At 56.5% G+C, this 27,248-nt stretch overlaps 1 protein-coding gene across 1 annotated transcript in view; it reads left to right on the top strand.

Annotated features, from left to right (window-relative positions):
- Positions 1-3,922: 3,922 nt before the first annotated feature.
- UMODL1 (uromodulin-like 1) overlaps positions 3,923-27,248 on the top strand; it is a 59,843-nt gene continuing 36,517 nt past the window's right edge. Inside the window, exons 1-6 of the mRNA XM_012659979.1 lie at positions 3,923-3,998; positions 7,802-8,044; positions 13,051-13,212; positions 14,148-14,269; positions 16,811-16,997; positions 18,659-18,799. Of these exons, the coding sequence (XP_012515433.1) occupies positions 3,923-3,998; positions 7,802-8,044; positions 13,051-13,212; positions 14,148-14,269; positions 16,811-16,997; positions 18,659-18,799 (931 nt within the window). The remainder of the gene's footprint in view (positions 3,999-7,801; positions 8,045-13,050; positions 13,213-14,147; positions 14,270-16,810; positions 16,998-18,658; positions 18,800-27,248) is intronic.

The raw sequence follows: 27,248 nt of genomic DNA on the forward strand, positions 1-27,248 counted from the left end.
CAGAAAAAAAAATTAGCCAGGCATGGTGGTGCACGCCTGTAGTCCCAGCTACTCGGGAGGCTGAGGCAGGAGGATTGCTTGAGCCTAGGAGTTTGAGGTTGCTGTGAGCTAGGGTGACACCATGGCACTCTAGCCTGGATGACAGAGTAAGACTCTGTCTAAACAAACAAAATAGCATCGGCAAAGGTAAATACAAAAGTAAAAAAAGACCAGGGTATAAAGTGTGTGTGAGAGGGAGGGAGGGAGGGAAGATGCAGCCCGTCACAAGGAGAGTGCTGTTCAGTCACCTAGCCGAGGGGGCCATGCCCTCGGCTGTGGTAGTTCCAGCAGGGAGGCCGACTTCGACCCCACACCGGGAGCAACCTCCCAGCACAACCATCTGCCAGCACCAGGCTGCTCGCCCAGGACCGTGTCCTCTGGCGTTCGGAAGGATGTCACAGTCCTCACGCTTTTGTGTGCACCTGAGTCACCTAACGCCCTGAGTGAGTGTGGGCGGGGCTGGGGGTCTGTGCTTTCGATCCGCCCTCCCCGCGCGGGCGGTCTCCCCCCACCCTGGGAAATGCTGTGTTAAGCTGCTGCCACTGTTGGGAGCTGCACCAGATCACCTAGGGGCTCTTCCACATCCAGATGTTTGCAGCTGTCTGACTCTCCTCTCTAGCTCTTCTTCACCGCCACCTGACACAGCAGGCTTTCCCTGATAAACCCCCCGCTGGCCCCTCAGAGAGGAGGGCTTCTGCCACCCTGCCCCTCGCTGCCCGCTGCAGCCGCCTTGCTGTTCTTGCTGTGGTGGCCATACGTGGAGAGGATTCCGGAGGAGGCCGTGAGCACATGGCAACACCCAGCTTTCTAGCCTGGGTTTTGACCCCCTCTGTGGCTGGGCTCATCCGCCCTTTGGACACAATTGCCACATCCCAGGACAGAGCTCAGGTGGATGCATTTTGGCCCATAGGGTGTAACAACAGATACAGTTACCTCCATGTGCTTACGCACGGAGGATCCCAGAAGTCTGGCCTGAGACGGGAAGGGCCCAGTATAGGTCACCAGGTTCAAACCCCTCCCTCTGCAAGTGGAAAAAACGCAGCAGCCACGAGCTCGGGCAGCATCGCTGAAGACAGGATGCGCAGTTCACGTCTAGGGAGAGGCTGCACTTCCTCAACTCGAGTGTCTGTGCATGTGTGTGGGTGCGCTGATGTGAGTGTGCAGGTACGTGTGAGTGTGTGTGATTGAGTGTGAGCACGTGTGAGTGTGCAGATGAGACTGAGGGTGCACATGAATGTGACAATGTGCATGTGTGTGTCCATTTGTATGTGTGTGCATGCACATATGTACATGTGATTGTATGAATATGTACCTACTAGCATGTGTGAGTGTGCATATGAGTGAGTGATGTGCATGTGTGAGAGTGTATGTGTGAGCATGTGCCAGTTTATGTGTGGACTTGTATGTCTGTATGTGTGTGTGTGTGTAAGCATATGTGTGCATACACAATTGCGAGTGCATATGAGTACATGTATGTGGGCAATGTGTGTGTAAGCATGTCCTTAAATCTGGCCTTGCATGCCAGTGGCTTCTGGTTCTCCAGTCCTTGGACGCTGCGTCTGACATGTGCTGGGCTTTTGCGTGGAGGCCCTGCCGGGACAGTGAGTTCAGCTCCATGATGGCTGGCCCTGTCGCTGGCCCCGTGCTGGCAGTGTTGGACACAAAGTGCCAGAGCCTTCTCTCCCTGGTGCCTACGGTGTGGGGTTATTTTCTCCCCAGAGTGTTTACATGGAAAGTGCAAACGTGGAAAGTCCCTCTGGCCGTCATGCAGAGAAATATGCATGAGTGATAACTGGAGGAAACGCCTTCCTGTGCATGAGACACACGCGTGTCTTGTGCCTGTGTGAAAGGGAGCTGGAAGGAGACTGTGAATTTTGAGGTTTTTCTTTCATCATTGAATATGATATAAAGAGAAGTCATGTTGGAATGACAATTTATGGGCAATTCCAAATTACCCCGGTGTCCTCAGCTGGTAAAGTGTCTCAACTTTGCTCTCCGTCTGGGGGTCTGTGGCTGGATGTTCCCAGTGGAATCATGACCAGGCAGGGGTGGGCGGCCTGTGAAGAGCTGGGGCCTCGGGCTTGGACAAGCTGGGTTTAACCTTCCACGTGTGGTTGTGTGGCCTCCTGAGCCTCAGTTTCCTTATCCATATAATGGGAATAAAGGGCCTACTGCATAGGGGGGTGGTGAAGATGACAGAAAAGGATGCAGGGACCAATTCTGAGTTTTAAACTGTAATAGTCTCCCTGATTTCACCTTCATAGTTTATAGAAACGTTCATACATTATAGTAGCAAGAGTTCTGAGAGGTAATATATAAAACATTATAATACAGGTCATAATATAATGCAGTACAAAATCTTGCATTTTTAAATGTCTAGATTTACTTAAACTATAACACTTTCCATTTATTCTTTTGGTGCTAGTCAAATTTTATTTTCTTAAATGTTATATTCTAGCTTCAAAATTTATTCTTTTCCTATTTAAATTTTTTTTTTTTTAAATGAGTCGGTCCTACACGAAGCTTTGATTGTCTATAGAGTGTCGTCTCCCGCGGAGACGCGTCGTGCCGTCCCCTCAACTGGGTGGTTATTTCCAGCTCCTCTTCTGTGTCCTTGTCCTGGCATCTCACGTTTAGTCGTCAGCTGTGCAAATGCAGCAGTTGATCATCCCGGAGATTAACCTACGGAGAATAAGAGAATCAAAGATGTAGCAACGCGGATGTGGGCGTTAGGCTAGAGGTCCCTTCTGGAAGAACTGTTTTGTATTCAGAACACAAGGGGGTTAGACTGCTGAACTTTGCAGCCAAGATGGAACTTTGCAAACCTACCTGAAAGTTTTCTCAGTAAAACTAACAAGATCTTCTTCATCTAATGTTAAAAATTAGGCTTCAGCTTTCAACACCAAGCAATGAAAGGCAATCAAAGGCATCCTGACCTAGAAAGTATTTAAAATGGAATTTAAAAAACTCATTTCACATCTACCATGGTGGCTACTGGAATACAAAGTAAACCACCTGTAATCCTATCACTCCTCAAGACGTTTCCTTTTCTTCCCTTGGCCCTTTCTGGATTTTGTCCACTTTTATATGACCTCATGGGGTTGTCATCTTTATGGAGATGGAATTGTACGAGTTGCTGCTCTGACTTCACACTGTTATGTATTTTTTTAATGCCGACGAAACATCTTCCTGGTGAGCATTTCAGCGTCTGTGTGATGTTACATCCAGGGGCTCTGCAGTGATTTACGTTCCCATTCTCCTTGGTGGTTCGATTGCATCATTTTGCATTTTAGACTAGGATAAGCAATGCACGTCTCTGTGAACGCAGCTTCGCGCCCTCAGACCGACCCCCAGGAGGACGTGCTGGGCCACGGGGCACGAACGTTGTCACGGCTTTTGAACTGCATTGTTGCACTGTGTGAAGGATGCTTTTCTGAATCTGATGGACCACTTTGATTGGATGCTGTCTTCTCCTGCCAGTTCAGAACGAGAGGGTAAGAGAATACTTTGTGCTTGATAGAGGCAGTCAGATTTGGGTCTGAAATGTGCTTTCTGCGTAACCATGAGATGGGACCCAGCGATGCGGCCCGTGCTGCTGGGTACTCACCTTTCCTAAAAGATGCCATCTGCTCGGAACAAGAATAGGCTGTGCCACACAGGTGCCCCCAGGGAAACGGCCGTGGCGGCGGAGGGCGTTAAGGAAGCAGGCATAAGGGACTGCTCCCAGGCGCTCCCTCTGAAGCCATTGCCACCGCCAGAGGCACAGGGGACAGAAGGGCCCTTTCTCTGGGCCCAGGCAGCTCAGACCCCTTTGTGCTCCTGCTTAGGAGAGACACAGACCACAGCAGTGGAGGCCCAGAGTCCCGTGCCACCGGCGCCCACGATGGGCAGGATCTTGGGGCTGGCCCTGCTGGCTCTGGTCGGCACCGTGGGACCGAGCTGGGCCAGTGGCTTCACAGGTGAGGGGCCTGGGCTTGGCATGGGCTGTTCTTGAGGAGGGGGCTCCCTGGTAGCAGGTCTTATGAGGACAGTGCCCTGCTGAGACCTGTGCAGGCAGGGACACATCTGCTTTGAGAGGTGGCATCTGCTCCTTGCTGTCCTAGCTTTCTTGTGAGCTCACGCGGGAGCAGCCTGTGGCGGCAGGGTGGGAGCACTGTGCAAGCTTCTAGAAAGAAGGCTCCTGACTCCCCAATGTGAATCACCCGGGGGTCCTTGGGGGAAATGCAGATTCCTGGTCAGCAGGCCTGGACAGACCTGGAACTCTGCATTTCTGTGGGTGATGCAGACCCTGCCGGTCCTTGGACCCTGCTGAGAACAGCGAGCTCCTACGGACTCAGAATAAAGGTCTCCTGGACGTTGGTATATCAAAGTCGTCCCTTACAGATGAGGAAAGGGAGGCCAGCGTGGTTAGGGACTCACCCCGGGCCATAGCTCGCGGAGGGCAGAAGTCCCTGGGGAGCTGTTAAAGCTCGTGGATTCCTGGAGTCCCAGCATCCAGGGAATTGCAAACTTTCTAATCGTTTTCCTTTGAAAATCTGACTTATTCAGTTGGAATTTAAAGAGATCCATTCTCTCTCTAAAATCAACTCCATCTTTGTATTACTTTAAAATTTTTTTTCACCCAGAAGCAGGATTTTGCTTTAATTGTGATTTTTGAACTTGATTTTTCATCGGAATGGGTAATGTGTAAACCACACAGCTCAGCCTCAGAACCAGCGGAATATTGGGAAGCCGGAGGGGCTCTTAGGGGTACCTGTGACCCCCTCATTGTGCCCGTGAGGAGCCAGGACAGACCCTCAGTGATCCCACACTTGCCCGCTCCTGGCCACGGAGCTGCGACGTCTGTGCCGAGTTCTCACTACGTACGTGCCAGGCACTGCCTTGTGGCGTGCCGGGTGTAGCCGTCATTTTACAGATGACAAGGCCAGGACACCGGGAGGGCACGGCAGATGCACAGAACCACGCAGTGGCGTCCGTGAGGCTAGCGTGCCACGGGCTGGTGCACCCCAGGACCTTGCTAGTTCCCGAGTGCAGCGTTTTCCCACCCCGGGGCGTGGGCTCCAGGCCCCGGCACCGCGCTGGTGGCGCTTGCAGAGATTCGCCGAATGGCTGGATCTGCTGAAGGTTTCTTCTCTGGGCTCTGCCAAGAAGCCAGGCTTGGGATGATGTGTGGCCTCATAGAGTGGAAAAAACAAAACAAGGCAGACCTCTCCCGAGTTCCACAGGAGATGAGGGGGTGTGCCCGTGTGTGTGCAGGTGCGTGTGTGTGTGTGCAGGTGCGTGTGCGTGTGTGTCTGTGTGTGCCCGTGTGTGCATGTGTGTGCCTGTGTGTGTGCCTGTGTGTGTGCCCGTGTGTGCGTGTGTGCCTGTGTATGCGTGTGCATGCGTGTGTGTGCCCGTGTGTGCGTGTGTGTGCCTGTGTGTGCGTGTGCATGCGTGTGTGCCTGCGTGTGCGTGTGCATGTGTACGTGCATGTGTGTGTGCAGGTGCATGCGTGTGTGTGCGTATGTGTGTGCGCGCGTGCGTGTGCAGGCGCGCACGTGTGTGTGTGTGTGCAGGTGTGTGTGTGTGTGTGTGTGTGTGTGCGCACGCGTGTGGAGGGCTCTGCTGTGGATCAGCTGGCGCTGTGCAATGATCAGCTGGGCACGGTGGCTCTCTAGAGGCCAAGAGCTGTAACCTTTGTTCATGTGGCTGATGTCTCTTCTCAGGTTAAGGTGAAAAAGAACTTCTAGATCTACCTCGCGAAATTCACTCAGGGCGTCTTCGTTCACTAAATGGGTGGTTGGGTCCATCTGGCCATTTTCCGTTGTCCCTCATCCAAGTCACGTCTAAGCTCATGGCCAAGCCTCCCTGACGCCAGCGGCTGATTTCCCCGCCCCACCCCGTATGACCAGGGCCTCCCGCTCCTTTCCAGAGCTTACCATACTCGCCCTTGCGGTGAAGTTGGGCAGCAGTTTGTCCCCCTCCCCAGGGGCCCCACTGAGCCCAGGGGTGACTGGGACACAGCCAGCCCCGGGTGGGGGGTTGCTGCTCAGGCCGCCGTTGCTGGTGGAGTGGGCTCGCTCTGGGGCAAGCGACAGGTCCAGACTGTTTCTGCAGCCTCTTCCCTCTGCCTGACCCTGAGGGTTGGTTCTGCCGGTTTCTTCCCAGTCAGAGGGACAAGTCCCCGAGTCTCGCTTTCTGCACAGCATGGGCTGCTGCGAGGCCCAGGGAGGGAGGCTTCAGAGGTGCTGCCCAGTGCGGGGAATGAAGGCAGCTGCTGTGTTTGTCCTTACCTCCGCTCCATCTCTGTGGTCCCCTCCAGAGTCAATCCGGCTACTCACGATAAACCATAACGGTTTATCTCGGCGATAAACTCGGCGATAAACCATAACGCCGAGCCCTACCCACTGGCTGTGCAGTCCAGTAATGCCCAGAGAGCAGAGGCTGCGTATCTGAAAATGCAAATACTGCATGTTGGAGCCACTCATTCACCCTACACTGAGAGCCCAGTGTGCAGGGAGCGCCGTGCCACATGCTGGGGAAGCGGGAGGGATGCTTCACGGTCCCTGCGTTACTTTGCTGGGGCTGCCGGAACAGGGACGCACAGGCCAGGCGGCTTACACAGCAGAAAGTCTCGCAGCTCTGGAGGCTGAGATCCGGGCGTCGCTGGGCTGTAAGGGAGAATCTGTTCTGGAACCGTGGCTTCTGGAAGTTATTGGCGAGCTCTGACATTCCTTGGCTTATAGACGCATCACCCCAGCCTCTGCCCTCTTCTCCCGAGCGCACGTCTGTCTCCATAATTCCCTTCCTTATGACGACACCAGGCACATTGCATGAGGGCCCACCCTAACGACCTCACTTTAACTCGATATCTCTGTACGACCTTGTCTCCAAATAAGGTCGCATTCCGAGTTTCTGGTGGGGAATGTGATTCAATTTAAATAAGGCGACAGAGGCTCCCGGGGGAGGTGGGAGTCCAGGCACCACTTGGGTGCAGTCCTCTGCAGGGGCCCAGGGCTGGCAAATGCCGCGGCGCCGGGGTCTCAAGAACCAAGGGCTAACGTCTGTGGACAGGAGTCAGGCTCCGGGCAGGAGCTGTGCGGGGACGGAGAAGGAGAACCCGACACTTGTCCCATGGTGGGCGTGACAGTGCCCTCCTCCTCCCGACAACAGCGGTGACAGTCGAGCTGACCTCTGCCATCTATAAACCTCTCACATGTGCTTTAAATACCTGCTATTCATCTCCCACCTCGTTGAAACAAACGCTGCCATTGTCACCTGCCTGGACCACATGGGCCTTCAGCACGTGTCTGTGGAGGGAACCGCTGCGTGTTCATTCCCCACGTGGGGACCTGAGGCTCATGGACACTGACCGACGTGCTTGAGACTCCACAGCCTGCGGAATCGGAAAACGCGGAGCAGGAGAGAGGGGCACAGCCCCGACTCCTGGTTTCCACTCCGCGTTCCCTCTTTGGTGCACTGCGAGACTCCCGGCTTCAGGAGGGATGTGCCGGCCCAGGGAGGCATCTCCTTGCTCTGTGAAAGAGGATTCCTTAGCACTCGGGGCTACATTATGCTCTATTCCTGCGGGTCACACTTTGCCGGCGCCCGGGGAGGCCGAGGCCGTGGGCAGGGCTGGGGCGGGTTCCGAGAGGCCTAAGCGAGACATTCCACTTCCCTTGCTCTTGCAGACAGACGCCTTTCAGGTCATATTGATTTGACCCTGGTGTTCTTCTCTCTCCGGGTCCTCAGTTCCCCTCGTTTCTTGCCTCCCTCTTAGAAAAAGGCCTCTCTTTGTTGGGCTACCAGCTGTGCAGCCACCGCGTGACCCGCAGTGTGCAGAGAGTGGAGGCCGTGCAGACGTCCCGCGTGACCTACGTTGCCTGCGGTGGCTGGATCCCGTGGAGGCGGTGCCCCAAGACCGTTTACAGGACCCAGTACGTGGTGGTGGAAGTCCCCGAGCCCAGGAACGTGACCGACTGCTGTGCGGGCTACGAGCAGCTCGGCCTCTACTGTGTCCTGCGTGAGTCCGGGCGCTTGGCTGGGGTGGGCTGGGCAGCCCCCCGGGACTCCTGATAGGTGGTCACCGTGCACGCCCCTTGGCCCTGAGCTTGCTGGGTCTGTGAGAACTCTGGTTCCCAGCGCTGAGCCTGCATGGGATTGTCTGGAAGGCTCGTCCCTGGTCCCACCCCCAGATTCCTGACTCAGTGGGTCAGGGTGAAGTCCAGGAATTAGGTTTCTAACAAGCTCCCGGTGACACTGGTGCTGCTGGCCTGGGCGCCCCGCTCTGAGAACCTCTGTGGTTCTCAGACTTGATGCTACATGGAAGGTTCCTGGGCAGCTTTAAAAATGCAGATGCCTGGGCGCCACCCTCAGAGGTTGGGGCAGAGTTGGTCTGGGGCCCCGCTTGGACATCGGGACTTTTTTACGGCCCCTGAGCTATTCTGACACGCAGCCGAGTTTGAGAACCAGCGTTGCCATCTCTTCTGCAGCAGCGGTCAACCTTTTTTTTCAAAAACTGCAACAAAACTCTTTTTCAACCCAAATCCTAATCTGAACCCCATATGTGAAAGAGCTGGTGGGGCCCCGGGCCTCCCACATGCCTGCCGAGCACCCCCATGTCCTCTCGCTTCCTGGGTGCAGTTTGGCAGCTGCTATGGTGTGGGACGCTGGGCCGGTTCCCAGGGTGACCGGCGTGGTTACACCAGGCAGGGCCGGGTGGGGCTCAGGGCTCAGTCTCCGGACGTGCAGGAGACTTCGCAGACGGCCTCTTCCGGCATGTGTGCGTGGGGTGGCGAGTGCTAACGTTGAGTCAACACCAGGTCTAAGGTGAGTTTCTGCACAGGCAGGAGGTCTGCCGCCCACCCTGCTGTACAGGGGCAGTGGGACGGTGTGGTTCCAGCTATGTGTATGCCGGGGTCGCTGCTAGATGCAGGGCCGCAGCCTCCGGAGTGCAGAAAGCACCAGCTCCCAGGTGCGCCGAGGCAGTCCTGAGCCAGGACACCAGCATGCTGGGGCACAGATCCCCCCAGAGCAGGGCCACAGGCTGTGGCGTCTTGGGTCAACGCAGACCTGCAGAGGCTGCATTGGCTGGGTGCCCTGGCCGTCCCGAGTGTGCCCTCCCCCATCCCCCAGTGTGACCTCACAGAGGACGGGGACGGCCGACGTCCGGTTCAGAGGGCTAGGCACAGAGCGCCTGACGGTTCCAGGTAGAGCAGATATTAATACCAAAATGAATATATAAGCCCTACAGAAAATTTGGAGACACAGGAAAGAACACAGGGAAATTGGCTCAAAGCCTGGCACCCACGGAAAACCACTGTCTTTATCTAGGGCAGGCATTTCTGGAGGATGGTCGCCCTGTTCAGGACTTCCTGTCACATGATATTTCCACTTAGCGATTTATCCAGAACCTCTCTCATGTCAGTAAATATCACCCCACTGCATGCCTTAGTGGCCACGTGGCATTACCTCACATGGATGTGTCAGCTTTCATTAAGCAACCTCTCACCACTTAACGTGTAGCTGTTTCTAATTTTTCATTATCGTAAATAATGCCGTGATGAACAGCCACGGGACAAACACTGCTAAGCACAGTTGGACTACGGACTCGGGATAAGTTCTGAGAACTGGGACAGAGACTCTGAGCCGATGCCCCTGACTCCAGCGACAGTCCTGGTTCTGCACGGCCTTCCCCATGGCGCCGACACCTTGGCAGCTCTGCATCGATGGGCAAGCCCAGGACCCCGCTGGGCCAGGAGACTCCCCCGGACTTGCCGTCCCCCCAGGCTGACGACCAGAGGCCCTCGGTGTCAACTTCCTGTCCCGACCATGCTGAGGGGCACAGGGCAGAGGAGGAGGCAGAAAGGACAACTCGCAGCCTGGGATGCCTCAGCCAACAGAAATCTCCACTGCCGTCTCACTGAACCTGGACCAACCGGGTTGCCAAGCACTGGGCAGCTGTTTCACTGTTCGATGGAGCTGGGGAAGGAGGAGGAGGCTTGTGACTTTCTACCAAGTTCAAACTGTTGACAGCCCGCTTAGGGCGTCAGTGGGCTGCCAGCTCCGCGGCACGAGGGGGTTCCCAGCTGCCTCCACATTGAGATGAAGAATTTTAACTTGAAAACATGTCTCTTGTGATTAGGCAACCATTTTTGGAAGCCAATATTTTTTTTTGGAGGGGGGATGTAGCCTGTGTTTTCTTCTTATTTAAATAAATCGTTTAGTTTAGAATAGTTTTGGATTTACAGAAAGTTGCAAAGACAGTGCAGATGGTGCCCGTCCCCCTCCCCGCAGTCTTCCCCGAGGTTGGCATCTCACATGTCGAGGGCGCGTTTGTCCCAGCTACGGAGACAACACTGGGCATTACCATTAATTAAATGCCGCACTTGGTTGGAATGTCACTGCTCCTCCCCCTAACGTCTTTCTGGCCCGGGAGCCGCCCTACGTGTAGGGCAGCCTGCTTAGCCTCCCGCTGCGCTTGCTGCCCGGGAGATGCAGCAGAGACCTGCAGACTCTTGGCAAGGCCCCACGGGACCTGGCGCGTCCCTCCTCCAGCTGCGCCAGATGTCCACTTTTCAGGCCCCTAGAGCCACTCACTCCCTGCATGGACATTCCTCCGGGGCCCGGAGACATTGGTATAGCCACCTGTGTGACGAGAACATGAAGACAAGGACAATATGGAAGAGAGAATGTTCTTGAGAGGGAACTTCGACAGCACGACAGAGCAGGCCGGTTCTCGGTGGAAGAGCGCTGAGGCGGGCTCTCCGTGAGTTCAGTGGTCTGGCCCCTGCTCTGCCTTGGCTGATGCAGCTGCTCTTGATGACATGTTCCCAACAGAAGCAGGGGCCACCACCTTCTTTCTTGGTGGCGGAGCGTTCTGTGGAGACCCAGGGGACCCAAGAGGATGGTCATCTCTGGGCCTGCAGCTCCTTGTGGCTTCTGTTCCACGTGGCTGAGCCACGCGTCTTCCCAAAGGGCTCTGAAGTCTCCCTGCCTTTGTGGGGATGGGTTCGGAGCCAGCTTGACCACCCGACTTGGCCAGTTTCTTGGGCCCTGGGGGGCCTGCGGCTGCGCTCTAAGCATCCTGTGGGTGTTCATAGATACGGAAAGCTGAGGTGCGTGAGGGCATGGCCAGGTTTGAGTCACACCCCAGGGTGGCGTGTGCCCATCAGGTGGCCGGGTGTCAGGGCTGCAGTGCTGGGTGAGCCTCCCCTGGATGCTGATGTCGGGGTCCCGCCTCCCCTTGCGTCCCCTCTCTGCTGCCTTCAGCCTCTTGGAGCTCGTGTCTTCTCAGCTTCTGTCTGTCCTGGACATGGACATTTCCTACCTGGAGTCCACCTCCGCCATCTTGCCGTGGGCGCAGGGCGGGCTCCCCTGGGATCTGCCCACGCCGACCAGCATTGGGCACACTCCTGGGTGTCTCCAGTCCGCTGGGGTCTGGTCTCTTCTCTCTGTGTCCTGACGGCGGCAGCCTGCATCCTCACACACTTCTGGCCCTTTCCAACAGCTCTAAACATCTTCTTCCTCAAGAGCCCACCACGGCCTCCCCAGCGGCCCTGGCGTCTCCACGGTGACTCGGCCGTCCGAGCCGCCTGCCCCTCCTGTCCTCTCCTCCCACAGGGGCTCTCTGCGTTCACGCAGAACATGCTGTGCGGGCCCTGGCGTCGTGTCCAGTAGCGGTGGGCTGACCTCACCTGCCCCCAGGGCCAGGCTGCTGTGCACCTCCATGGGGGAGTCTGGCAGACGCGTCAAACTTCACATCTGCTTGGCCACGAGCCTGGGTCCGCCAAGGCAGTTCTTCCTGCCGCTTCCCCATTTGGGATGGAGCCCAGCAGGTGCCTGGCCTGGAGCCTGGAGGCCTTTGGAAGCTTCTCTTTCTCCTCTGCCCCCCTCACATCCGTCAGCACATCCTGCAGGCGCCCCCACCCACCCCCCAGCGTCTGGCGCATCTCGCTGCCTACACCGCCACCCTGTCCAGCCTCACCACCTCTCGCCTGGATCGACACCAGAGGTCCCCAGCAGGGCTCCCCACGGGCTGTTCCCAGCCTTCGGAGTGGGCCGTGGACGTGCAAGTCAGACTGGCACTCACCCTGTGCTCTGGGTCCAGATGGCAGAGGGGAAGGCAGACGGCAGAGTGTGACCAGGGGGCGCTCCTCAGCGTGGGCTGTGGGTCCCTCAGCTCTGCACACGGGGCCGGGCAGCTCCAGCTCCAGCGGCAACCTGAAGGGCCTGGGAGACAGGACACAGAGCTGGTCAGAGCGATCAGAGGGTCTTGGGTGCACCACAGTGTCCCTGTCACCGCTGGCTGGCTCCACACCTCCGGGGCCCACCTCACACACAGGAAGGGGCTCTCTGTGGCCCAGACCCACCTGCCCCCGCTGTACCCCGTGCATGCCAGGCCCGCAGGCGCCTCTTTCTCCTTTTCAGGGCCCCGTACTCTGGCCTCTCAGGTGTCAGGGCACATGTCTGCAGGGCTTCCCTCCACCTTGGCAGGGGCACCTCTCTGGGGGGGCCTTCCCTCACCCACTACCCGCCCCACCCCTGCGAGCCCCCACAAGGCTCTCACTGTCTGTCCTGCTGCAGGTCCACCTGCACGCCTGTCCCCCGCTGCAATGTGAGCTTCCTGCCATCAGGGACTTTGTCTTTGGCTCATTGCTGGGTCCAATGACTACCGAGTGAGTGAGCCGTCAGAACCCGAAGCAGCACAGCACCTCTACGGGCCAGGTGGAGCACTGCGCCTGGGATCCGAGGCCCAGAGGGAAAGGAGACACCCAGGACCTCAGCTGAAACTGCCCTGCGGGAAAGATGGTCGGATGAGATTGAAGCCGAGGCCAACGGCCTTGCAGGGGGATGGGCGGCTGCCCAGGCCTAGAGATGGCCGCTAGGGGCTGTGTTGGCATCTTCAGGAACCGCAGGCTGAATCCAATGCCAGGAAGCTCCAGGATGCGGTGCCTGCACAGCTCGTTAGTTTTGTTTTACTTTGTTTTTTAGTTGCCAGCATCATTAATTATATCATTTCCTCCTCAGCCCTGAATCAGTCTGGGGAGTTTGCCTCGAGACCCGGGGCCTGCCCGACAGCCAGGCCTGCGCCGTCCAACTCCACATGCAGCGTGGACGCCGACTGCCCCGGACTTCAGAAATGCTGCCCCTGGCCAGGGGGGCCCCGCTGCCTGGTCCCCACGCCCCCAGGTAGGGCTGCAGCACAGAAGGGTCCCCAGTTAGCCTTGGTCTGGGGGAGGTGGGGAGGAGGGTTTCTAGGGCCCGGTTTCACCGGGGCCCCCACTGGATGCATGGAACGGTCTGCTCTTGGCAATTTCGTTGTCAAAATCTGGCCACTGACGTCTTGGGGGGGAAGAGCTGACAGGTGACATTCCCAGTAGAGCAGAGCCCTGATCCCGTTTGCCGGGGAAAGCCCCAGGAGCTCGCCGCGGGGTGGTCGGAGCTGGCACATCTGGCAGTGGGAGGGCGAGGCTGGCGCTCCACGGGGGACTGACCAGCCCCACAGCAGGCGTGGCCCCAGCCTGCGTGCCTGCTGGTCTGGAAAGTTCTATCTGGGCCGGGGGCTGCACCCAGCTGGCCTATATACATGTGTGTATATATATGTATCATATATAATATTATCATAGCTTTAGTATGCCATATAGCAGTAAAGTAATAATATCAAGTATTATTATAATACGTTAACTATACTATTAGACTATAGATTATAGTATATATTATACACAATAATATAGCATGTAGTATTATATATATATATAATGTATTATTATACTCTTTGACATTTATAGTATAAATAAAGTAATGGTACAGCATAAAATAATTTTATATATCAATATACCATTACACTACAATGAGCATTATAGGACATATCTACATCCTGAGTGTCCCTCTTCAAGGGAAGGCCCACCACTCTGGGCCCCAGGCCTTTTGACCCTACCCAGCCGCCTCTGGGCTAGAAGTGGGGACGTCCCCCCTGTCACTGCTGTAGGTATCTCTGTCCAGGGAGGTGAGTGCAGAGTGGGGCCTCCTGCCTTCCAGGCCCCCATCCCCTGCTCCCACCCCAGCGGCCTCCGGTGGCCCTGCCCTGTCCCAGCCCTAACTCATCGGCCTTTGCCCTGGTGCAGCTCAGGAGAGGAACTCGGGGAGCTCCTGGTACAATGTCACCGTGCTGGTGAAAATGGACTTCAAGGACCTGGAGCAAGTGGACCCCGGGCTCCTGAGCCACGTGCGCCTCCTGTGCTCCCTGGTAGGTGAGAGGGACGGGGGAGCTTCTCCCATGCTCCTCTCCAGGGCAGGTGGACCCAGTGTGGGAGGAGGAAGGGATCTTGGGCTCGGGGACGGGGCTGTTCCACAAGGGGCCTCAGAACGACTGACTATGAACCAAATTCGAGTTCTTAAAAAATTCAGCCTCAAAGAGGTGCAATTTACATGCATACACTGCACACGACTGAAGGGTGTAGTGAGGTGAGCTTTGGTGCACACTCCCGTGAGGACTACCCAGCCCTCCACGGTACGGAACACAGTCCCTAACCTTGCCACGGTCTTTGCTTAGACCGAAGGGTGTCCCAGTAAGACAGCCTGAGCCCCAGCTCTGCCCTCGCTAACGTCGCTCCCAAAGCCTGGAGTTTAGCTCCTGCTTTACGGAATTCCACACCGTCCTGCAAAGTGCTGGGACGGGAACCCGTGGACCAGGGCTCTCTGCGGCGGCCCCACATGAGCGGGAGGCTCTCTGTGCGGGGTTCCTACGCCCTGGAGGATGGTCAGCAGCTTCCCCAGCTCTAGACACGAGGAGTCAGGAACATCCTCCAGGTTGTGACAACCAGAAAGGTCTCCAGACGTGGCCTACTGCCCCCTGGGGATGAAGTCACCACGGCTGAGAACTGCTGATGACACGCCTCACTCTTTCTGACCCCTCGGTGACTTCCACCGAGGACATTGTCCCACGCTGGGCTCACCACCAGCCTTGGTAATCCCAGCATGGACAGGGCAGTGCACCCCCTTAGGTGGCCTTCCCTGGGTGGTGTGTGACCTCAGGGCTGGCTCGATGGTGACCTGTGCTCAGAAGGGCCCTGAGCTTGGTTTACTGCTCTGTTGTGTCTGGAAACGTTTAACACTATTTGAACGGGGGCCCACGTTTTCCTTCTGCGCCTTGTGTAGCTGGTCCTGCCTGCTCTTCAGGTCTTGTGGGTGTGGCCTGCGAGTGCCCAGGTGTCACGGTGTCAGACCCAGAGTTGGGTCTCTCCTTAGTCGTTAAATTAAGCCTGCCTGGCAGGCCCAGCACAGACGGTGCACACGACAGACTGCTTGGGAGGGATTCTCCAGCCTCATATTTGCCCAGAAGCCTCCTTAACTACCCAGCTGGGGGTACCTCTGTTTCCTCTTAGCTTGCGGAGGGGCTGCCCAGGTGGCCAGTAAGAACTCGGCTGTGGAGCCACAGTGCCTGGCCCTGGTGTACTCAATCATCATCTGTGTCACCTTGGGCAAGTTACTTAACCTCTCTGTGCCTTGGATACCTCCTCCATTAGACAGAAATAATCATAATCCTCCCTGAGACAGGGGCTGTGAGTTTAAATACATGTAAAGAGCTTACAAAGTTTCCCGCTGTGTGAGGGGTGTGAGATGCTGTGCTTGTTGGTACGTTAGTCGTTGCTGTGTGCCGCCACTGTCTCCTCGCGTGCGGGCTTCATTTCTCCAGCCAGACCGTCACCGCCCGCCGGAGCGCCTGCCCGGCCCGAGTCTGACTGGCAGGTGCCGGGCTCCCGGCTTGTTCCTGCTGCGGAACGAGGGGCTGTGACGGGGCTGGCTGCTCCTCAGCTGGTCCCCCCGGGAGAGGGACTCCAGCCCTCCCCACACCTCCTTTGGAGCTCCCAGTGGGGACGTGGGGTTGCTGGCAAAGTCTGTTTTAGTGACACTGGTCTGGCTGTGCCGTCACCAATTTGCCTGGCTTCCCAATGTTTGAGCTTTCAAGACATTAGGCTGAAATAAAAGAATTTATATGAAATGAGAAAACAGATTTTTTTAGCCCATGGATTTTGGTCTCTAGTTCTTTAATTCTAGTTCTAATTCTCTGTGCCGTTAGCTGCAAGAGCCCTGTGGTCTCAGTAAGGGAGGGAGACGGGGTCTCGGGGATGACTGCTGTGTGTGTCCTGGGCCCAGCGTGACAAAGGACCACTGACTGGGGGTCCTAAAACAACAGACATTTACTCTCTCACGGTGCTGGGGGCTGGGAAGTCCAAAGCGGAGCTGTTGGCAGGGCGGCTCCTCCCGAGCGCTGCGAGGTCCGGGCTCCCGCCCTTGGCTGCACACGGCATCTTCCCGTGTCGACTTGTCGTCTTCCTCCGTGCAAGTCTGTCTCTGGGTCCCAACGCCCCCTTTTTACAAGGACATCAGCCATATTGGGTTAGGGCCCCCAGTGGCCCTAGAGCCCACCTTAACTGATCACACCTACACTTGCAGCAACCCCATTTCCAAATAAGGTCACATTCTGAGATACCCGAGGTCAGGACGTCAACACACGCGTTGTGTGTGTGTGTGTGTGTGTGTGTGTTCGCCTGTGTGGTGGGCACAGTTCAGCCCATGACTACTGCTGTTGCAAAGGTATTTATAATTTTGGTTTGCAGGACTTTTATTGGGACAATGACAGATGCACAAATAGTGTAGAGGTTCCGTTCTACGGAGCCAAACGGTGCGTGCGCAGTTCATTTCGGCTTCTCCAGACCTCAGTCTCCTGTCTGCCCGACGGGGGAGGGGGCTTCCACCAAGTGACCCTCTGATTCTGGTTTCACAGGTCACCAGTGCGTTGCAGCCACTGGAATCCACAGTCCACCACCTGCACTCGGCCGGCGGGGACACCTCCACCACGGTGTCGCGGCTACTGCTGGGCCTGCCGCGGCCATTGCCCGTGGCCAACGTCTCTGCCATGCTGGACGACATCGTGAGGCGGGTCTATGAAGTGATCCACGTCCAGGTGCAAGGTTGTGCTCCCCTCCATCCTCCCTCTGGGGGCGGCTGCAGGGCGGGGCCCGACAGCCCAAACGCGAGGTGGCCTCCTCAGCAGACCAGTCCTTCACGCCCTGAGGGAGGTTTCAGTCGGGATGGAGGAATGACGGGTTTCATGTGTTAACCCCACAGGCGTGGGTGGTTTTACCCATGTCAACTTCGTCCTGTAAACTTCGAGTCCTCAGGCTCGGATTCCAGAACTTTCTTTGCCCACGTTCCCTCTCCTCACTCCCTCCCACCTCCTTCCCGCCTTGCCAGGACGCCCTGTGCCTGGGAGGCCCTTTCAGCAGCTTTGTTCAGAGTTGAACTTGCGCTTGGTATACTGCGTGGATGCGGCCTTGCTTCTGGAAGACGTTACCTGTTTTGTTGTTGTTCTTTTTTCCAGCCTATGTCAGGGGTTGGCAAACGTTTTCTGAGAAGGGCCCGATAGTAAATATTTTTGCTTTGTGGGCCACGTGGTCTCTGTCTCAGCCACTTGGTTGTGCCATGGTACCAGGACGGCAGCCACAGGCAGTGCGCAAGCGGACGGCTGGGTTCCAGCCGAACTCCCTTTCCCAGACAGGAGGCAGGCGGGCTGCGGTCTGCTGCTCCCAGGGCTACATGCGTGTGCGTGTGTGTGCGTGTGCGTGTGCGTGTGCGTGTGTGCGTGCGTGTGTGTGCGTGTGTGCGTGCGTGTGTGTGTGTGCGTGCATGTGTGTGTGTGTGTGTGCGTGTGTGTGTGTGCGTGTGCATGTGTGTGTGTGGGGGGGGTGCTCTGGGTGAAGCTTCTTACCCGACTCGGAAGGTGGCGCACGGCAATGCCAGGGGTTGGAGCCCGTGAAAGCTCTTGTGGTCGCACGTGTCCTCCCTCAGATCCACAAATGCTCTGAAAACCCGGCAGTGTCGCTCTAGTGCCGATAAGCAAAGTGCTCACCTTGTCATCTGTTCTGTCAATGCCCCCATGCCAGAGGTGGCAGGAGCGCATCTGTAGGTGAGCAAGGTGGGTCACTGGCAGCCAGGGGAGAACGCTCGCCACGGGGAACCGTGGGGTGTCTCAGTAAGAGGCTGCTAGAAAGAACCGATTATAGGACGTGGGTTTTGATTGAGTGGTTTGGGGGGCTAAGGAAGTGGGATTCTGTTAGATTGGATGCTGTCGGAAGGTGGGGTGATTCTATGATTGCGCATCTCAGTAAACCTTAGCTATGGGGCGGGGGGGGGCGGGGAATGGCATGAAGATAAGCTATAAGCCGTTAAGAGTTAATAATCACTCACTTTGGCCAAGAGGAGAGGGCTGGTGTTTTGTGGGTGACACATGAGCTCATTCCTGTCTTAGGTGAAATCACGATGTGGCCTCGTGTGAAGCATGTCTCTGGCTGGGAGTCCCAGGCCAGCGATGGGACACGGGGGTTGGGGGGCAGGATTGGGGGGTCTGATTTCTTTCTCAGCACGGACACGTGCCTGTGCACTTGATTGACCCTTCAGGTAGGATGTTTGGGCCCCTTCGTTTCACAACCTGGCATGGGCTGCTGCTGGGACCGAGTCTGGGCTCTAGGAGACAGGGCTTCAGTGGGTCCCTCCCCGAGCACCGCCCACCGCACTCCCTCGGCTCACTGGCGGCCACTCTACTAAGTGCTCCTGCCTGGTCTCCTTTCGACAGACGTAAATGAATGCTTCTACGATGCGCTCAACGCCTGCTCTGCAGGGGAACTGTGTGCAAACCTGGAGGGCTCGTACCAGTGCGTCCGCGCCCAGGAGTCTCCGGCCTCGGCATCCCAGGAGCTGGACCACACGAGTGACGGTAATGACTGGGCGCTCCGGACAGCATGGGGACGGCCTAAGGAATCTTTGCAAGGCGAGATGGTGTGTGGGCCACTCTTACATTCATCCTTTGATCTGGCCAACGTGTTTATGTGCCATTCACAGCGCCAGACGCTGGTAACAGCACCACGCGCGAGTATAGTCTCCGCCTGTGTGATTTTTTTTTTTTTTTTTTGAGACAGAGTCTCGCTTTGTTGCCCGAGCTAGAGTGAGTGCTGTGGCATCAGCCTAGCTCACAGCAACCTCAAACTCCTGGGCTTAAGCAATCCTTCTGCCTCAGCCTCCCGAGTAGCTGGGACTATAGGCATGCGCCACAATGCCTGGCTAATTTATATATATATATATGTGTATATATATATGCACATATATATATATATATATATACTTTTTTTTACTCGTCCAGCTAATTTCTTTCTATTTTTAGTAGAGACGGGGTCTTGCTCTTGCTCAGGCTGTTCTTGAACTCCTGAGCTCAAACGATCCGCCCGCTTCGGCCTCCCAGAGTGCTAGGATTACAGGCATGAGCCACCGCGCCCAGCCACCGCCTGTGTGATTGATCGTTTAAATGGAGACATTCTGGCAAGTGCAGGGGGCGTGATTAACGCTTGCACTGGGACCACAGGGACAAGCCGGGACAGTCCCTGGCCTCATGTTGTCAACCTGGCTGGCATCAGAGCATGCTGGGTGTTGGGGGGACCCCGAGAAGGGAGAACCCAGCTCTGGCCAAGTCGGCGGAGGACACCAGGCATGCACCCTGTGCTGACACCTGGGATGGGCTTCTGCCACCAAGGGGCTTCGAGTAAGAAAAAACTGCATAATTTGCCTCACAGGAAAGTGCTGTGAAGACGGTAAACAGAGTGCAGGGGTCTGGGGTGCAGGCGGCGACGGAGAGAGGTGGGCTCAGGCAACATCTTAGAGACGGAACCTTTGGGATCTACTGATTAATTCAGTGAGGAAGAGGAAAGGAAAATCAGGAAGAATTCAGATGTCTTTTTTTTTTTTTTAACATTTCATTGTCAATGCTCAAGAATGCAGTCTTGGCTGAGCAGTGAATAGATGGTGTTTCCCTGCAGGGGGGAAGACGGGGCTGTTATCATGTTGTTGAGCAGCAGCAGGAGCCAAGACGGAGTTGGACGGGGTGGACGCTGATGCCGGAGCTGGGGGGCAGGGCTGGGCCGGCTATACGTGTGCATCAGGGTCATTCACACGGGGGGTGGCAGGGGGCCACTGAAACTAGGGGCGTGGTTGAGAGCAGGGAAGAGGGCCTTGGGCCTGCGTCAGGGACCCCGGTAGTCAGCGGTCAGCAAGGAGGCGGGAACACAGCAGCAAGGGCAGGAGAGGCGGGCTCAGTAGGTCCAGAGCGTGAGCTGCACGGCTAGCTGGGGAGGGTCGTGCACAGGTAACAGGGTGCACGGAAGTGACTCTTTGGAAGAGAGATGGGGAGGGAACCGTGGGCTTGGCTTAAGGGACAGTTGGAGGAGAGAAAGAAGGGGCAGCAATAGGTAACCTTACGGAGGTTTTACTATGAAGAAGCTCAGAGAACAGAGCCTGACCCAGAGAGGGGCATGGACTCCCCTCTAAAGACATGTGGCCCTAAAGCGTATTTGTGAGCTGACACTGACGAAGAGATCCCGCTGACTCTTGGCTCCTGGAGCCCCGCCTGGTGTGCGGCAGGTGCCCCAGCCTGCAGGGCCGTGTGCAGGTGGCAAGGCCGCAGGGGCAGGCTGTGGGGTGGCAGGGAGCCGCGCACGGCCTGGCTGCTGGGCTTTGCACAGGAGACGGGCAGGTGGAATTTTCCACTTGAGGGTGGGAGGCTGACTTGTGGGTGGGGCGAGGGCCACGCCAGCGTTCATTCATCCCCTCCTTATGCAACACTCCTCGGTGAGTGCCTGCGATGGGCCACGTACTGTCCTAGCTGGGATTCGTCAGTGTCCAAGAGCCCCTGCTCCCGGGAACTCACATTTCGGTGAGGACAGATGACAAAGACAGGGACAATTGGAAATCTGGAGAGGGTGATCAGGACATGAAGGAAAATGTCACAGGGAAGTGCAGGGCAGGCGGAGGATGGCTGGAGTGCTGCCAGGTATCTCGGCCAGGGCAGGCCCCGCGGTCAGGGCAAGCGGGGCAGAGACCCTTGTGGAGGGAGCGAGTGGGCCGGGGACTGTGGCACCAGAACTCCCCGGGGAAGCCTCAGCGTGCTGGGCTGAATAATGGCCCCAGAGACATCTGTGTCCTGATTCAGGACCCGCGAATGTGTTCCCTGACCTGGCAAAACGGACTTTGTAGATGGGACTGAGCTGAGGGTCTCGAGGTGGGGAGATTGTCCCGGATATCAGGGTGGCCCCATGTAATGACCACAGAGGTCCTTGTAAGAGGAGGCAAGAGGGTCAGAGGCCGAGGAGCAGAAGGAGGATGGACGTGGAGGTCTGAGGGGAGAGGCGTGGCGCTGCGGCTTTGAAGGTGGAAGAGGGGCCGCCCGCCCAGGGCTGCAGGCGGGTGCTGGAAGCAGGAGGAGGTGGGACAGGGACGCGCCCACACAGCCTCCTGGGAGACACAGCCCCGGCCACACCTTGACTGCAGAGCACTGCGAGAGTAGATCTGTGTTGTTTAGAGCCACAGGAGTTTGTGGCCCTTTGTCGCAGCGGCCACAGATTCAGTTCAGGGCGTCAGAGGTGGGGCTGGAGGAGGAGTGGAGACAGGCAGGGCTGGGCTGGGCCACAGCGTGCGGCCACGGGAGGGCCACGGGGCGAGCAGCTTCCACTGCAGAGCACTGTAGACACGTGTAAACAGACAGGAGAGTATAACAGACTGTAGCGATTTCCCCTCCGGGGCCGTCTCTGCCCACCATGATTTTGAAACCGCCTGATCACAGCCTTCACTATCACTACGGAGGTTCAGAGCGTTTCTGTACGAGATAATAAAAACCAAAACCATAGCACCATCATCACTCCTTACAAAACCCAATCATTCCATAATACCATCGAATATCCAGTCTGTTGTCATGCCTAATTAACTCTCCACAGCCATTTTTTCCAACAGTTTGTTAGAGTTGGAATGTAAACCGGGTCCACAAACTAGTCACACCATCTTTGCAGCTATTTTACTTTTTAATCGGAGGTTTCTCCTCTATCTCTCGTTTTGTCTCTTGGAATCGTTGGGGAACCTGGCCCCCACGGTCCAGCCGAGCTCCTGGGGCTGAGATTGGCGACGGCGCCCTGTGGCGTCCTGTACCATGGCTGCCTTTGGAGTTCCTGTGACCAGCGGTTGGCTCCAGAGTGGGCCCTTCCCCTCACGGTGCCTGGACCCCCTTCACGGGACGTGTCCAAATGCATGCAGTGTACAGGACAGAGCACACCGCTTCCCCAAGACACAGTCATCAAAACTCGCCACCCCAGGTGGTGACACAGCAACAGGCAGCCCTGCAGCACCCCCACCCTGTCCAGCCGCATCTTCGCCCGCCCCTGCTGCCCCCAGGGCAGCTCTGTGCCCGGGGAAGCCTCTCCAAGGACGCCTGGAATTGGTTTCTGAACAGCCCTGGCTCTGTCACCATTTAGAGGGGGGATGCCTGTGGTATCCTTCCCAGTTTCCCCGAGGGATCTCACTCCAGTGGCCAGCTGTGGCCAGCTGTGGCCACTGCCTCAAGAGCACACCCTCATTGGCCGAATCCTCCCTCACCCCTGCCCCGTGTCGCCTCCTCACTTCCCAGGTTTCCCAAATAAACTACCTGCAGCAGATCCTTGTCTAGGTGCGCTCTGGCGGCTGGGTGGAGAATGGGCCAGAGGGGCCGTGGCAGAGACACTAAATCCACCAGCTCCTTCCTTGGTGACAGGCGTCCTCTGAGTATCGGGTGGAAATGTGCCCAGTGCAAAGGCTGTGTTTCCCTCCCGCCCTCACACATAGGGTGGCCGCCGCCTCAGCTGTAGCCAGGAGACACGGTGGAGCGTTCTGTGGGTTGAGGAAGACTGTTCAGGGACTCCAGGCCCTGCTGAGAATGTGCCAGGGGCAGGAATATGACGGCCGAGGCCCCGGGAGCCATCTGGACCAGGTGGCGCCCCTGAGGATGAGTGAGCCCAGACTGTGGCACAGAGGGACAGAGGCGTGCAGGAGCCCGGGCTGAGAATCACAGACATTCTCTGCATGAGGCAGGCACCTGGGGGCTTCGGCACCTGTTTTTTGGGGTCGTGTATTCTGATTCTGACTGACGTGGGGCAGTGGTCCCCGGGAGCAGGTGGCACAGTGGGCCTGGGGGCAGACGGGGGCCTGACCAAGCAGCAGGGCGCAGGCAGCCCCGGGGCGTGGGTATTGGGTGCGAACCGCAGCAGAGCAGTGGCAGCAGGGTCCACACCTGACTCAGGGAGCTGACGGTGTCCCTGTCGACCGGCAGGAAATAGGACAGCTGTTCTTCCAAGTTCACGGTTGCTGTGTTGCATGGGGACAGGACTCTGACTGATGGGCAGCCTCCTCTCAAATACTTCTGGACGGCAGACACGGCGTCTTATATTTGGCCGCTGAGCCTCTCGTTTGTCATTCTGGAATCTGCTGTGTTACTTTAGCGACATTCCAGCAATAATGGAAGGATAAGTCGCCTCCAGTCCCAGAGTCCAGCAGTTTCAGTTGTCCCTTCTTCTGTTCCAGGATTTTACCTCGTTTAAACCCTGCTTTGTGTGGAGTTCTGTGTCCCCCTTTCTTCGCTTCCCATTCTGTGATACGACGTATCCAAGAAGCGACCTGCCCTCATCAGCATCATGTTAGGTGGTTGAGTAACAATGATATTCTACGCAATGATACAAGGCTCTGAGCTGTTCCCCTCGAGGGGCCATTTAGGCTGGACTTCAGCAGTCTAGAACTTGAACATTGTGACATGGTTATCGAGCATCATTAGATCCAGTTTGAATTAATTAATAATCTAATTTGCATGTTCTTTTCACTTTGAAGGGACCCAACAGTGAGGCCCCCCCTTTGCTCGTAATGTCCCAGTTGCTCGGCGCTTTACAGCACCGAGCTCTGTTCTGCACACTTTGTGGGTATTACCTCATTTAATTCTCAGAACAACTCCACCTGGCAACTGCTCATCGATCTCATTTTTCAGAAGAGGCAACTGAGGCCAAGGGAACTTTCTTGCACAAGGTCCCAAAGCTGGTTCTGTGCAGACCTACACGAGCCAGGCTGTTAATTACTCGCTGTGCACCCCCATCCTGTGGCCGCGGTCCCCAGGCGCACTCTGGCGGGGCCATTCCTGAGACTGCAGGTGGTCTATCCCCATGCTGGAGGCTCCGGGTTCCAGTTCCCCAGGGGCTGCCGTCTGTCACGGTGCTCCCAGGGAACTGCTGGACCTGTGCCACCCGGGCCACACCTGTCCTCCCTCCCCCAGCGCCCAGGATCAGGAGTCAGCAGAGATTGAGAGGAGTGGAATGATTTTCTTTGGTGTTCCAGAACCCGACCTGGAGATGAGCATAAAGTCCCTATTTGCAGATTCTTCTCGCCATCCTGCAGGCGAGGGGTGGAGGGAGTGGGTGGGTTCCCAGAGTCGTTAGTGGATGGGGAGGGGGTCCGGGGCCCAATCACTCTCACCAGAATGTTCTACCTCCCATCAGAATGAAGCTTCATGGGGAAAGGGGCCTTGCCTTCTGCTCACTGGCAGACAAGCCCCAGACTTGGCAAACAGGAGACGCTGAACAGGCATCTGTCGGATCGACGCGTGGGAAGAGAAGTTTGAGAGGAGGCCATTCCTCGGGTCTCCAGGCAACTCCCAGCCCGGCTCTGGCAGCCCGCACCCCCCACCCTGGCAGCTCGTGGCCTTAGGGCCTGGTCAGAACTGTGCACCTCACTCCTCACAGATGCCCACGAAGCTTTGCTTAGAGTTGTCTGTGGATTTCCTGGTCTGTGGCCTCCAGGGTGAGACTCTTGTCCTGACAGTAAGAACAGAAGGTTAGAATACAGCTGTTTTCACTCTGGTCAGGCATCTGAAAAGATATCAGACTCTCTTTACAGTCAGGCTTGTTCCCAGCACGACGCGTTCCAGGATTGCGTCAGGATAAAAGGCCACCCGAGCGACCGCTAATCACACGTAAGAAAAGCTGCACAGCCTGGCTTCCCCTCTGTAGAGCAGGACGGACGAGTCCAGTGTCCCCAGATCAGAAATTCAGAGTGAATTCCAATTGCCTATTGCTACGGGGAACAGCATGTGTTTTAAATTCAGAAGCTAATATAAATGAGCAATCTGCTGGAGTGGCTGAGGCACAAGTCCTTGGAAAATACAGCGCAAATTTCAGATACTTTTCTTGTGAAATTAGTCACCCGATTAATGACACACGGGCAGCTGGGTTCTTGCACAAGCCAGAAACCGTAAGAAATACTGCGCCGCCTGCGCTTTGTGCTCCGGGAGCGTGTTCTGCTTTTAGGAGGGACTGAAACTGTCTTCAAGGTCATCCTAAGGACCTCCGATGTGATCTCCCTTCTCCGCTGGAACCTCGCAGCGGCTGGGCTCCATGGAAACGTCTCCTGAACCTGTGGCTTGGGGGGGAGGTGCCAGCTTGGGGGAGGTGCCAGCTGCGGAGGCAGCCGGACCAGCAAAAAGCAGCAGCCAGAGTTCACCAGGGCCAGTATTCTCGCTCCGACAGGACTTTTCACAACTCAATACTCAGCATCCTGGCTCAAGTCCTCAGCATCTCTATGTTGCTAAAGCTCCGGTGTCAAGCTGGCAGGCCGGAAGGAAGAGGGGACTCCAGCCTGGCACAAGGAGATTGTGGGAAAGGTGGCGTCCCCAACAACTTTCCTGCTGGGCAGAGGGGTCAGGGCTGCCCGGGAGACACTCGGGCCTGGCCTCATAGACGAGAGAGTCTGCTTCACCCACACGCATGTGAAGTCCTGGATTTAGGTTCCCAGCCGTGGATGGTGGGGCTTGACGAGGCTCCAGGGCCTGAGTTTCAGATTATCCGTGCTGCCGCTGCCCTCAGGTCACACACAGTCAAGATGCCTGTGTCATTTTCTAGGGTCACAGCTTGAGGGCGACACTGAGAAGTCGAAGGGTGTCCCGGCTGATGAAGGACCAAAAACCCAGTCACGGAGCTCACCCTGGAAGGGAGAAGGGCCGGGGTAGAAGGGGTCCTTCCGGTTTTCCAATACCTCAAGGTCTGTCCGAGGGAAGAGGGGTCAGCCTTAGTGAGCCGGCAGTCGGTCGATTCTACAGCACAAAGGAAAACTCTCCGGCAGGCCGTGCTGTCCGTCGGCCATGGGGATGGCGGCCTCGAAAGCTGGTTAAAGGCGGGTTGGCAGATGTGTGAGTTTCCTGGGGCTTCCTAACAAATTGCCACAAACTGGGGGGCTCAAAACAACGGAAATGTAGTTTCTCACGGTCCTGAGGAGCAGAAGTCCAGAATAGGTACCACGGGGCCCGAACCAAGGTGTGGGCAAGACCACGCTCGCTCTGCAGGTTCCGGGAGGACCCTGCCTCGCCTGCCCCGCCTGCTGTGGCAGCCCGTGGGGCGTGGCCCCATCGCTCCAACCTCCCCGGCCAACATCCTCGACGCTCTGTCTGTCCCTGTCCATGTGGCCTGCTCCTTGTGTGAGTGTGACACTCTCCCCCTGATTCTCTCTTTTTTCTTTTAAAGCAAACACTGTCCTGACACCGACTCTGTCTTATAAGGACACTTGTGATGCCTTTAGGGCCAACCTGGTCAATCCAGGCCAATCTTTCCGTCTCAAGGGACTTCTCTTAATCACATCTGCAAAGAGCCCTTTTCCAAAGACGGTCACGGTCACAGGTGCCAGGAACTAGGACCTAATATCTTTGGAGGTCATTATTCCGCCTTCTGCCCATGGCAGGACGACCTAAAAATACAACAAGTGACCTTGCTCATGTGCTGTCGTTCAGCTTTGCCATTGACTGCCCACCTGAACTTCCTGGGTCTCCATTGCATCCTCTGTAAAATGGGGATGTTATTAATAGAAGAATCTATTACCTGGGATCGCTGTGAGGGCTAAATAGGGTCACGTGCCTGGTGCACACGGCACTCAGAAAAGATCGGCCATAACCGGGTCGCTGACAGCTTGGGTGGCGCGTGCCATGGATGTTGCGGGGGTACTTCGTGGGGCGCAAGGCGGGGAGTGCATTCGTCACGCTGCTGCTCCTACGCAGGCCCGCTGGCTTGGGCGCTGTGGGCATGGACTCGCTTTTGTTTCCCCAGTGTCTGTGGCAAAGCCAGGTGCGCACTATTAATAGATGATCCGCAAACGTCGAGCCGTATGAAATTGCTGCTGCAGCTGGTCAAAAATAGTCAAATATGGGCGATTTCAAATGTCTCAAGGCAATAAGTTGGAGAAAGAGCCACAGGAACATTCAGCGGTAGCGTTATCCTCTCGGGGAATTTATTTCTTTGGATCAGAAGGGATTCTCTTTCTCCAAATTTTCGCCATCTCTCTTAGTTGCG

This window comes from Propithecus coquereli, unplaced genomic scaffold (assembly GCF_000956105.1).
Source record: "Propithecus coquereli isolate 6110/MARCELLA unplaced genomic scaffold, Pcoq_1.0 Scaffold644, whole genome shotgun sequence".
Taxonomy (NCBI): domain Eukaryota; kingdom Metazoa; phylum Chordata; class Mammalia; order Primates; family Indriidae; genus Propithecus; species Propithecus coquereli.